Genomic DNA, 12,801 nt, shown 5'->3' with positions numbered 1-12,801 from the left:
ATACTTCATCGTACAATTAACACAAGCTTCTTAACTCTCAGTTTATAAAGGAGAGAGGTCAGATCAGCAACAAGGGTGACAGGAGAGTGAAAAACTCACCACACGCTTTTCCCTAAAGTCTATTCCAACTGTTGTGATGAATTTGGGATTGAATTTGTTGTCAGTATATCGATAAAGATATGTCGTCTTTCCCACACCAGAATCTCCCAGTGCCAGGAGTTTGATCAGATAGTCATAGTCTCCTTCAGACATAGTGATAGTCTTGGTGGGCCTAGAAAGAAAGAAAAAAATATGGTCATTTAGACTCATCGGATTGTCTTTGTTTCCTTTCAAATACAATATAAATTTTGCCTTAGAAGTCTCTATCCAACTAAATTCTGAATTAACTTGTACAGAGCAGTTTTAGGAGTGAGGAAACATCTATTGCTTTTCTCAGTACAAATCTTTCTCTCTCTCTCTCTTTTTTAAAAAAGATCTTATTGGCTTATTCAATGATTCATGAACTGGATGGCATCCAATCTAGCAGAGAGCGAGAGATGCTCCAAGCTGTGCAAACCCTTTTACCCCATGTTGGGTAAAATGGAACAAACTATATGCCGCCTATAATAGCCATGGTCACAGCAATAATAGAACATACAGAGTCATAAATGCATTTTATAAAGACACTGTCCTTTGCAATCAGAGGCATAGTACTTGGAGAACAAGAGAGACACAGGGAACAGAAAAACCTGCTCGAGATGATACAAGCACAACTAGAGTAGGGATTCTTAAGCTTCCTGCTCATAATCTCTTTTCACCCAAGAAATGAAGCACGGATGAGTGCAGCCACAAACATCATGGGCTCATCATATGGCGGATTTTTAATGAACTTTTGTTTTTTTCAATTAAGAAATATTTCACATTATTGCCACAATGTTCACGATCCCTGTATTCAGTTACATGATCCCATATGGGGTTATGACCAATGGTTTAAGAAGCTGGATGCTAAAGAGAAACTGAAATGACCTATGGCAGTAGAAGAGATTAGGGTCTAAGGATATATTTTGCATCCACGCATGCAGAATGAATCGTGTATAATATGTGTGTACATCTATTTTTTTCAGGCCTCCCAAAGGGGAAAACATTAATAAGGAGCAAAATTTTGCTAATTCAGATGTTTCTTTAGACCGAAGGAACTTGTTAGTTGCCATTTCTTCCAGTGTTGTGAGCTCTTCTGCCTCAGTCTTATCCCTAATGTTGCCTAAGTTACTATGAAGAGACTAAGCTACTGGCCAATGTTAAGTACAGCTGCACTAGTCATAGAAAACCACCATCATGTGCATTGGAATGATATCATTTCCTACTGAATACTTGACCAAATTTCCACTCTCTAACTTGGCAAAATGATTGATGTTTGGTACAACTCTCTGGTCCATGATTTTGTCAAATCCTTTTACAAAGGAAGGACCTATGAAGGCTTTTCTAGAGTAAAAAAGATTGTTTTCTTAGTGTGTGAGAAAACATATATTTTCCCACTTCAGTAGTCTAGAATATTTCAGATTTTCTGAGGTAATTAAAATTTCAACAATAGATTATTCCAAGGATACATCTAAAAACAGTTAGATTATCTCGCTAAGCATTTTTAACATGTAAGAAAAAGATGCATATGTTGGACAATATAAATAGAAATTTATTCTTTTTATTTAATCTTGTTAGGGCTGGAGCGATAGCACAGCGGTAGGGCGTTTGCCTTACAAGCGGCCAACATGGCCGACCCGAGTTCGATTCCTCCGCCCCTCCCTCTCGGAGAGCCCGGCAAGCTACCGAGAGTATTCGATATGCCGAACACAGTAACAACAAAATCTCCAATGGAGACGTTACTGGGCCCGCTCGAGCAAATCGACGATCAACGGGAGGGCCTTTACCTTTACCTTTTATTTAATCTTGTTAGTTATTGGTCAGAACTAGAAGCTGCTATGTTTTGAATTAATGATAAGGAACATAATAATTAGGTATGCGATAAATCAGTAGGGCACCATTTGAAAAGCTAGTATTTATTTACATAAAATTTTCTAGTATTCTACTATATCCTACTGAATATACTTAGGTGATTGTTTCTTCAGTGAATGGTTTTAGAGAGAAGACATCTTGAGAGTCCTCTGATACACAATATTTCTTCTACTAAATATACTTTCTTCAGTGAGTAAGACTCTCAGGGTAGATGTCTAGACACTGAATACTCTTCTTTTTTTAAAAAAAAAATCTATCAAAGTATAGTATTTTTCCGAAAGATATGCACAACACCATAGTCTTTGAAGCATTTTGCTTGCTAAAATACAGTACTGTCAATGTAGCATGATATTTTCTCATTCAACTCTTGTGCTATCACCTATTATTTTATCATCTTTCTTTTCTTCACCTTCTGACCCCAAAATTGTTCCTGTAAAACTCCTCTGAAGAATAGTACTTTCAATAAGTTGAAGGAGATTGTGACTTTTTTAAAAATAAAAAGAATAAAGCCAAGAATTCCTTTAGCACACTTGAAAATTTTTCCAATTGTTAACTATTGTTATAAATCAATTTTTGGTTATAATGTTAAAGAGAAAGATTTATATGATCTAAAGAGGTTTCTCTCGTGCCAAGCTGCTTTCACTTGAGGTTCCCAGAGTGGGGTGGGTGAAAGCCCTCCCCACCCCAAGGGACCCAGCCCGGGGCAGCCAACCTCCACTACCCAACCACCACCACGTTCCAGGCTGTGTGGCCACGACACAATATAAAACACTTTCTACCCATTTTCCATAATTACCACACCATATTTCATGTGGTTCAGACAGTAGGCAACAAATAATAGAGAGAAATATATAAATATATGCCTCTCAGAGAGCGTGGCGAGCTACTGAGAGTATCCTGCCCATATGGGCAGAGTCTGGCAAGCTACCTGTGGTGTATCTGATATACCAAAACCAGTAATTATAACAGTCTCATTCCCCTGACTCTGAAAGAGCCTTCAATGGTTGGGAAAAGACGAGTAAGAAGAGGCTGCTAAAATCCCAGGGCTGGGAGGAATAGAGATGTTACTGGCACCCGCTCAAGTAAATTGATGAATAATAGGATGACAGTGATACAGTGATACAGTGATACAGTGAATGTTGAAGAAAGGCAACGTTTTGAACAAATCTTTTAAATATCTTCTAAATATAGTATCAGGCCCAAAGGTAAAATGTTTTAAAAGAAATAATATATGATTTAGTCTCTGGACTGGATAGCACAGTGGATAGGTCATTTGCCTTGCATGTGGCTGACCCGGGTTCGACTCCTCTGTCCGTCTCGGAGAGCCTGGCAAGCTACTGAGAGTATCCCACCTGCATGGCAGAGCCTGGCAAACTCCCCTTGGTGTATTAGATATGCCAAAAACAGTAACAACAAGTCTCACAATGGAGACGTTATTGGTGCCCACTTGAGCAAATCGATGAGCAGTGGGAAGACAGTGCTAGAGTGCTACAGATTTAGTCTCTGATCATGCATACAACTGAGAGTCAAGGAAGGATGTAAGATAATACAAGTTTACAAGATGGCACGAAAATAATTGATTCGTGAGCCAAGAAGTTATGACTTTAGTTCATGTGAAACTATAATCTTCATGTTAGCAGTTAGTCTCAGAAGATATTTTTTGATGAAGCCTGAATTCCATCATAGCATTGGGAAGAAGAGGAGATAAAGAAACATTGCAATGAGGTTATTTCCCACTTGTGGAATGAGACTATCAACAGCTGCCAATTACATGACCTACCATGTACTCCTGATGCACAGCCAATTTGTTCTATGTTGTTTGCATATAAACCTGCCTGAGGCGACCTCTTAGGTTGTTTCTTAGGCTCTAATCCAACAGAAAGATTCTAGTTAACATGGATCAATTCCATGGTCCTCACTGGTCCTCAATCTCTCTCTCTCTCTCTCTCTCTCTCTCTCTCTGTCTCTCTCTCTCTCTCCCTCTTCCTCTCTCCCTCTCTCAAGGGCTGTGGACAATTTGTGATTTGTGGCATTTATTACAAATTGCTACTCAAAATGAATGCAAAGTTTAGCACTGGAGAAAACATTTATTCAGTGTCTCCAACAGACTACAGAACTCAGCATATTAAATTAGGCATGAGATAGTTTGCGGATAAATTTATTTTGGAAAGAAGCATTCTTTCTTATTTTTATATCTTTCCATATACATATATACTCATATATTATTCTCATATATGTTTTTGGATAACACACATATTTTGTATTTAGTTTCCTCTTTACTACCACATGGTTGTCTGAATCCTAAATTCATATGACCTCAATTTTCTCTACTTGGCACAGCAAATGCAACACCATAGGAAAAAAAATAAAAGTCTTGGCAAGGTTTTCTTTTCCAGAACTGGGCTAAAAAATGATCTGGAAAGGATCATAAGGCTGACAAGTTTAGCAACATTGTTTATTCCTGCACAATGATTAATGGTCTTGTCATTCCTTGATTCTATGAATCTAAAAGGGAAGAAAACATCAGTAGATTGCTGTTTCAGGAAATAGGCCTGACTCCCACCATTATCACTGTGTCACAAGGCATACCATGAGAATCAGGAAGTCTTTTAGATACAGAAACTAAAGCTTCATCGTCAGAGCCCTTTAAGGAAAGATAAAGGGCTGGGAAAAGTAAGAAAAATCCAAATTCAGTAACAACCAAGAAGTCCTGTTTAATGAAGAGTCCTAAGGGTAGGAGATCTAATTAATCACATGGTTTAAACTCCAATTTACAGGTGAGAAATCACATGCAGATATGAATTGTGGGGATTTTGCAGAAGAAAATCGAGTTCTATTGCTCATTATATTTTGCATTGTAAAGTGGGTTAGATAAGTGTAAATAATTTCACTCTAGGTGACAGAGACCTTTCTCTGGAATTGACAGGAGCATGATTTTCATATTTCAAACAGCTAACACGTGTTGTCCATAATTTATAACCATACACACACATACACACACACACAACCCTTCCATTGTCCAATGCTTCAGTTTCGTCCAGGGTAAGCACCTGTTTAAAGTCAATTGGATTGGCACTTTCAACCTTCGTTTCATTGGGGTTGGGTGGCCGAGACAAGAACAAGACAAACACACAGGAGATAAGCACAAGCTGTAGGATCACTTGGGAAGCTTCGAGTGAGCTCACAGGATGGCCATTTAGTCACTACAACACACCTCCTACACTAGCTCCAAACAAGTGAGCCATTTGATGAAGCATTAAGGACAGTTAGTGAGTGCATCAAAATTCAATGGGTACTTGAAGAGCAGAGGTTGGGGATTTCACAGAGTCAGTCAGCAGGTATCCTGAAAGTTTAATGTCATGAAAATTCTTAATCTATTTTTGCTTATGTTGCTCTCTACATCAAGAAGATGCTACGCTATTCTTTCCTTCACACATTTATTTATTCATTTATTTCCCCCCCTCCATTTTTTTATTGAATCACGATGAGATATAGTTACAGACTTACAAACTTTAATGATTATGTTTCAGTCATACAATGGTCGAGCACCCATCCCTCCACCAGTGCCCATTCTCCACCACCAATGTTCCCTCCTCCACCAGTTCCCATTCTCCACCACCAATGTTCCCAGTATCCCTCCCACCAACCCCACCGCTTCCCATGCCTGCCTCTGTGGCAGGCAAATTCTTTCTTACTCTCTGTCTCCTTTAGAGTGTTATGGTTTGCAGTCCAGGTACTAAGAGGCCATCATGTTTGGTCCATGGTCTACTTTCAGCACACATCTCCCATCTCAAGTGATCCCTCCAATCATCCTTCACTTAGTTTTTCCTATTCCAACTGCGTTTTTCCCCAGCATGTGAGGCTGGCTTGCAAGTCATCTTTCATATATTTTTGTCTGCCCTATAATCTATTCTATTATTTACTAGGCACATTTTTGCTCGCTGGATCATATTCTAAAGATTCTAAACATTGGCCCCTGTTTTGCCTATGGGCCAGTCCCTCCCAACTTTGGAATTAATGTTAGGGCAATGATTTCACACAATTTCCATTGGCTCAGAAACTTACTATTGTATGTCTACTGCTAGATTCTAACCAAGTAGCTATTATAAAAGTAGAAGCTGAATAAATGCTCAATTGATATATATCTAGTATAGCAAAGCTTCTCAGAGTCAAGTAAAATGTCATTCACCATGAGAAGTTGGTGGAAGTGGTGTGTTTCCAAGTTCAGGATGTGTATTTTTCTCTTTCTTTACCTGTGCACCATTCAGTTAGGTTATATTATCACTATTGTATCTTTCCATGATTGGATTCATGAGTTCATGAGAATATTTTAAGTTGCATAGAAGTACAACAGCTTTAAAGTGGAATAGTTATATTTTCAAAGGAAATACTTTGATAACTACTCTGATAAGCAGAGGAAAGAGAAAGCACCAAGGGACTATCATTTTTGAAAGTAGGATTTATGCTAACACAGAGCAGATGAAGCTGTCAGCTGAACTGGCCAGGGCTCAGATAGGCCTCTCACCTATGAAAGGAGTAATCCACCCATCCAACATACTCACCTTGGCAGCTCTTCAGTTGCATGATATTTTGCATGACCCCAAGGATACACTCTGCTTTTCTCTGGTGGGGAACTGAACATATGCTACTGTTATTATATAGGGATGACTACTGTATAGACAGAATTACACATGAACATTTCAGTTCTCTCTGTGCTATTTTTCCAGGTAACGAATATTGTAGTGACAGTGATGACCTTGTGACTTTAACCTATTTCATTACTAAAAACCGACATGTCATTTCTAAGTCAAAATTTTGGAAAGCTTAAGAGACAAAGCATCAGAGGTATTACTTTGCATTCAGCACATGAGGTTTTAATATAATAGAGCTGTCAAGCATAAAATGGACAGATGTTTAATATTTCCTCATTTGTCTTTATTGGATTGGTTTGGGTTGGGCTCCAGTAGGTATATTTTGATGTCTGGGACTCTCAGAGCAAGCACTTCATTGTCTGAATGATAGCCTGAGGGTGGTTCTCTTGAACTGACCTTGAAATATTACTTCCCGCAGCACCTTTATGTCTGGATATTAGAGTTAAGTTATGGATGGCTGAACTGTCAAGGGACTTATACTCTGTACATCAGTAGAACAGAAGGAATCTTACAGAGGGAGGAAAACAGTGGTAAATTTAAAAACATTGCTTTCCTGTAGATTGTTATTTAGCAGTTTACTCTGTTACACAGGCTGCTGCAGTAAATTTTTATTTCATTTCTTTTCAAAACCTACTTAGAATTAACAGATGTGAGTATATATGAGAGATTCAAACTGAAAAATATAAATCAGAATCAAGTTAACTAAAGGACTTAAGCAGTGGTCACTCTGTCTATTGGAACAATGTATTTTTTTAAATTAAAATAATTAAAAGATTTCTATTTTGTTCATTTTTTGTTTAATAGATTTAGCTTACTAAAGGCAAGATTTACTGACTTCCAGAATTCCTGAAAGTAAAGACAAGTAGCTTTAAATTGATTTATGTCCCCTGATGTTATCCTTATTCTTACATATTACAGTAATCTTATAATTTTACTTCTCTTTGAAATAATATTTTTCCTTTGATTTTATTTTGTGGTATCATTTGAAATGGATTTCTTTTTACATTCTACAGAATTAAGGAAAATTACAAACATGAAATTTGAGAAAATAGTATAGCATACTTTCTTATTTTTACAACCCATTTTCCTCCACAAACTAAGCATTCACGTTATACTAGGTTATTCTGAGCAAATAAAAATTATTTTTCTAGAAAAATTAAGAACATATATCTAAAAGATTTCTCAGATTAATGGTATTGACATTGTGTGCCTGTAGCAAAATTATCAAACATTTGTTTTTTTTTTAAATATTTGAGTGGTGAGAAGTCATGCATCAATATTATTTTTCACCTGCATTTCTTTACAAAGATCAAAGGTCAAGCATATTTTCATAGGTTTAAAGGCTGTTTGTAATTCTTTTTCTGTGAATGGAAAACTCTTACCTTGCCCATTAAAAAATAATTTTACCTATTTTATCTTTTCAAGCTGCTGTGTATTAGGGGTGTTGCAATTTGTTATTGATGTTGCAAATACTTTTTTGGAATTTGTCTCTTCACCTTATTTGTGGTGTTTTTGAAACTCAAAAGATTTTTAAGATCTTAGGGGAGAAGAAATTAAATCCAAGTCACAAGTTTTTCTGTCTCTGATTATACAATAATTCATTTATATGTCTCTAGCTCTTCTACGGTTTCAAATTTACCTCTGAAATTTGAATTGCTAACTCCACTGGAAATTGTCATAATGCCTATTATAAAAAATGTGTCTTTTTCTAGATGTTCCAGTACAACTTGAATACCAAATCATCTTTTCATCCCTGGATCGAGATATCATCTCTATCACATAGTTAGATACTGTATACCATAGGGTCTATTTTGAGATGTTATGTCCTCTTTATCACGGCCCTGATTATCTCTTCATAAAACATAATTTAACTTAGATATTACTGCTAATATATAAGAGGCAGGGAGATAGTATTACAGTGACTGTGCACATGCCTAGTATACTTCCAAACAAGGTTCCCTCCCTGGTGTCACATGATCCACACCTGCTACCCTCACCACCATGTGTAGCTCTTGGAGAATTTCAAGCAGCTCTGGGCTAGTTAGGTCAATACCTGCACAGAAGGGCCTAAGCATCCCAGCATTCATGAACCCTTGCATTGAACCACCAGCCCAATTGGCATTTGTGTGTATTCTTGATCCCAGTGTTAGCTGGAAATTTTTCGGAAAGCCAAATGTTGGCTTCATTGAACTTAATGTCAATCGCCTTTTCTTCTTCTATTGAGATATCTTCTGGTTTCTCTTCTTGATTTTATTATAAGAGCTCCTTGCAAAGCAATATCTTTACATTTCTGAAATTAATTTCACTTATTCATGATGTGTAAATTTATAACGTGTGATTGAGTTCTATGTATCCTATTTTTTTAAGTTTTCATCAGTATTGATAAGATGTGTCTCATTTTTTGAACACTATGGATTTTGTGCTGCTTCATGTTGATTTGATTAACAGAAAACAAAAATGTTCCTTCTCTGTAGTAGTGTAAGTATTTGTGAGGTTATTTGAAATTTACATGTTTAAGTAATTTCTTTGCCAAACCACCTTGTCCTGCTGATTTTGGGGAAAAACATTTTTAAAATGACCTTCTCGATTTTTTCTTTGGCAGTTAGTCTGTTTATCCTATTCCCACACAGGAAAATTTTGCAAAGTTGTAATTTTGTAGGATATTATTCATTTGGAATTCAAAGATAATTGTAAGAAGTTATTCACTCTAACCTCATTTAATTTTTTTGGTTTGATATGAGGGGGGCTCCCTCATAAAAAGAGGTACACAGGAAGTCCAGAAACTACTGGTAATTCTTGACCATCTGGGGCTGTGGTTTAGTACAATGGCCTTAAAATGCAGTGCTTCTTGGGCTCTGGTGCACTCGCAATTACCTCGCTGGAGGTCTCCAAGGCTGTACCCAGTAATACTGGTGGTTGGGGAAATGGAGCCACAGGGTTCCAGGGATTGAAAGAAGTCAGGTACATGCAAGATATTCTCCTTAACCCCTAGTCTCTCCAGCCCCTAATCTCATTTTCAAAACTCCTTGCTTTGATCATAAATTTTCCACTTGCATTTCTAGTTCTACATATTTCTACTCATTTGTCAAAGCATTTAAACCAATGAAATTACCAGTGTTATTATCTCAAGAGGTTAATACGTTTTCTTTTGTCTTTCTTAATCAGTCACCATAAGATAAAAATTTGCATAGTTGTTCATGATTGGGTGTCAATCATATAATGTTCTAACACCCATCCCTTCATGGGTGTACATTTCCTCCCACCACTGGGACATTGGTGGTGGGATGAGTTTAATTTTTATGTTTGGGAATGACCATATTTTTTTAGCATATTGGATATTGCCTTACTGTTCCTATTTTTCCATTATCATAAAGTTTTCCTTTAGAATGTCCTTTCTATCTCTACTTTTTATCTTTAAATTCAACCATTTCCACAATTTCCTTGTCCAGAAGTTCCTACAAACACAAACATACTGTCCTCCCGTTGTTCATTGATTTGCTCGAGCGGACCCAGTAACGTCTCCATTTTGAGACTTGTTGTTACTATGTTCGGCATATCAAATATGTCACGGGGGAGCTTGCCAGGCTTTGCCGTGTGGGCAAGATACTCTCAGTAGCTTGCCAGGCTCTCCGAGAGGGGCAGAGGAATCGAACTCAGGTCAGCCATGTTGGCTTCATGCAAGGCAAACACCCTACCACTGGCCCTACCACTGTGTTATCGCTCCAGCCCCTAGCAGTTCCTACACTTGCCCAATATTGCTTTATTTTTTTATATAAAAGGCACAGTTCTAGGAGACATAGGATATTATGAAGTGGCTAAAACACAAATTTGTTCCAGGGGCATCTTAATGAGAGCTCTGCAACTTTCCGATAATTCTACTAATTGGACCCTCAAGGTTGGGATAGTGTTGCTCCCTGAACTATGCTTCTATCCGAATTAAAAGAGATTTTTTTTTCCAAAAAAAATCATTCTGTTTACTAACATTGATCCATTTAAATGAATTCCTTTCATGTGTTTCCCTGCTACTAGATCATTATACTCAGCTATATTGATCCAATAAAGCACTGTATTTATAGGTATTCTAAACAGACTCTTTCTGAGAATGACATGAGAATTGCCTGGCATGATCTCTGCAGCACATGTGTAACTCTGGACAGAATACAATGTCTTAATTGATATGCACTTAAAAACTGTTGAACAGATATGACTCAAATATTTCATGTTAAAGAAATTTCGACTTTAGTCTTCAGATGAATCATACAATGAGTAAAGCAAAGTTTTTTTTAGAAATAACTTTCTAAAGTTGTTGTTTCCGGTTCAGAGAAACCTTTCTGAGGGTTAAGGTAATCTAATTGAAGCTTAAGGTAATATAATTATAACTGAAGGTTATGGAGCGATAGCACAGCGGTAGGGCGTTTGCCTTGCACGCAGCCAACATGGCCGACCCGAGTTCGATTCCTCCGCCCCTCTCGGAGAGCCCGGCAAGCTACTGAGAGTATCTCGCCTGCACGGCAGAGCCTGGCAAGCTCCCCGTGACGTATTCGATGTGCCAAACACAGTAACAACAAAGTCTCCAATGGAGACGTTACTGGGCCCGCTCGAGCAAATTGATGATCAATGGGAGGGCCTTTTATTGTTATATTGTTATATAATTATAATGGAAGGTTATTGTAACTGAAGGTTAAGGTAACTGAGAAAATTTTTAAATGCTGATAAACTAAAATATCTCCTTAAAAGAGATGGAATTCCTCAGCCTTCCTAGAAAATTGCATACAGTTTCAGTGCAGTTCCAAGACCTAATGGATCTCACATACACTCACTCAAAGCTTAACAGTTCACCCTGGTGGCTCAAAGAATCGGGGATGCAGTTCCATGACCCTCCTTCAGATCTCCAGATGTGAATTCTCTGAATCCTAGATTGCATGGGTGTGGGATCCCCAGGAGGCTTCATGGACCCTCTGGCTCAGCATCTAAAACATCTTGGTGAAAGGCTCAGAATGTTCCAGGCTTCCTCCAGGATTTTAGGTTGACTCTGGATTCCTGTTGAGTCTGGTTCCTCCCTTACACCATGTTCATCTTTTTATTCTGATCCTGGCTCTGCTGATTTCAGGTTCAACACAAGACAGGGGAACATTCCATGCACATAGACTGCCTGGCCAGCTTCCATAATTGCATAAAATAGAAGTGATTAATAAATTTTTTGTTCTCATATGAAGTATGAGTCTATTTTTTTTTTATAAAACACTCACTGAAACAAAATTCTATTATTTTGAGAGTCCAACACCAGGTGTGTGCTTTTGTGCTTTTGAAGTTTGAAAAACTAGTGGAAAACCTAGGCAATGTCTTAGAAATTTTATATCTGATCTTTTACAAAGCTTACTGCAAACTTCTCAATTCCAGTTTAAAATAACAACTGCAATTACTATACTAAAGATTGCTGATATAAGCTAATAATAACCAACTAAGAGGCCTTAAATACAAAACCAACAGTTCAGTAGCAAAAATATTGACAAATATGTTTTATCAAAATTAAATTGTTGTGTGTTTTCAAATGAATCACGAATCACGACCATCCTGTTATTCGTCGATTGCCTCGAGCAGGCTCCAGTAACGTCTCCTTCATCCTATCCCTGAGATTATATTCAAGGCTCTTTAGGAGAATGAGACCCATCATTGTCACTGGTATTTGGCATATTGGGTATGCCACGGAAAGTTTGCCAGACTCTGCCGTGTGGGCAGGCTACATTCGTTAGCCTGCCAGTTTGTCAAAGTAGACACGATCGATGGATCGTGTTTTCAAAAATATATGAAAAATGAACAATCTTAGTATTGGGAAAATTTTTGTAAAACATATACCTGGTAAAAGACTTGAATTCAGATTAAACAAAAAATAATTACAGCTCAATCATAAAAAAAGACAACCCACTGGAAAATGAACAGAGGATGTGAATATTTATCCAAAGATATACAAATGTCCAATAGACACATGAAAAAATACTAAAGTGGAATTTAAGGCAAAATTATAAATAAAACCATAGTAGGCTAATACTTTATGAATTATGATATGGCTATGATAAAATACAGACAATAACAGTTGCTAGCAGCAATGTAACTAAATGGAATTTTTCAATATAATTAGTATTGATGCACCATTTGCCCA

The 12,801-nt window shown here is 37.4% G+C and overlaps 1 protein-coding gene across 2 annotated transcripts in view; it reads right to left on the bottom strand.

Annotated features, from left to right (window-relative positions):
• RAB27B (RAB27B, member RAS oncogene family) overlaps positions 1–12,801 on the bottom strand; it is a 164,588-nt gene that overhangs the window by 12,372 nt on the left and 139,415 nt on the right. For both annotated transcript variants that reach the window (XM_056138190.1, XM_056138191.1), the window contains one exon: positions 100–271. In XM_056138190.1, the coding sequence (XP_055994165.1) occupies positions 100–252 (153 nt within the window). In that variant the 5' untranslated portion in view covers positions 253–271. The remainder of the gene's footprint in view (positions 1–99; positions 272–12,801) is intronic.

Source organism: Sorex fumeus, unplaced genomic scaffold, assembly GCF_029834395.1.
Source record: "Sorex fumeus unplaced genomic scaffold, SorFum_2.1 ptg000128l, whole genome shotgun sequence".
Taxonomy (NCBI): Eukaryota; Metazoa; Chordata; class Mammalia; order Eulipotyphla; family Soricidae; genus Sorex; species Sorex fumeus.
Note: the sequence above shows the minus strand (reverse complement) of the source record. Positions and strands in the feature narration are given on the sequence as shown.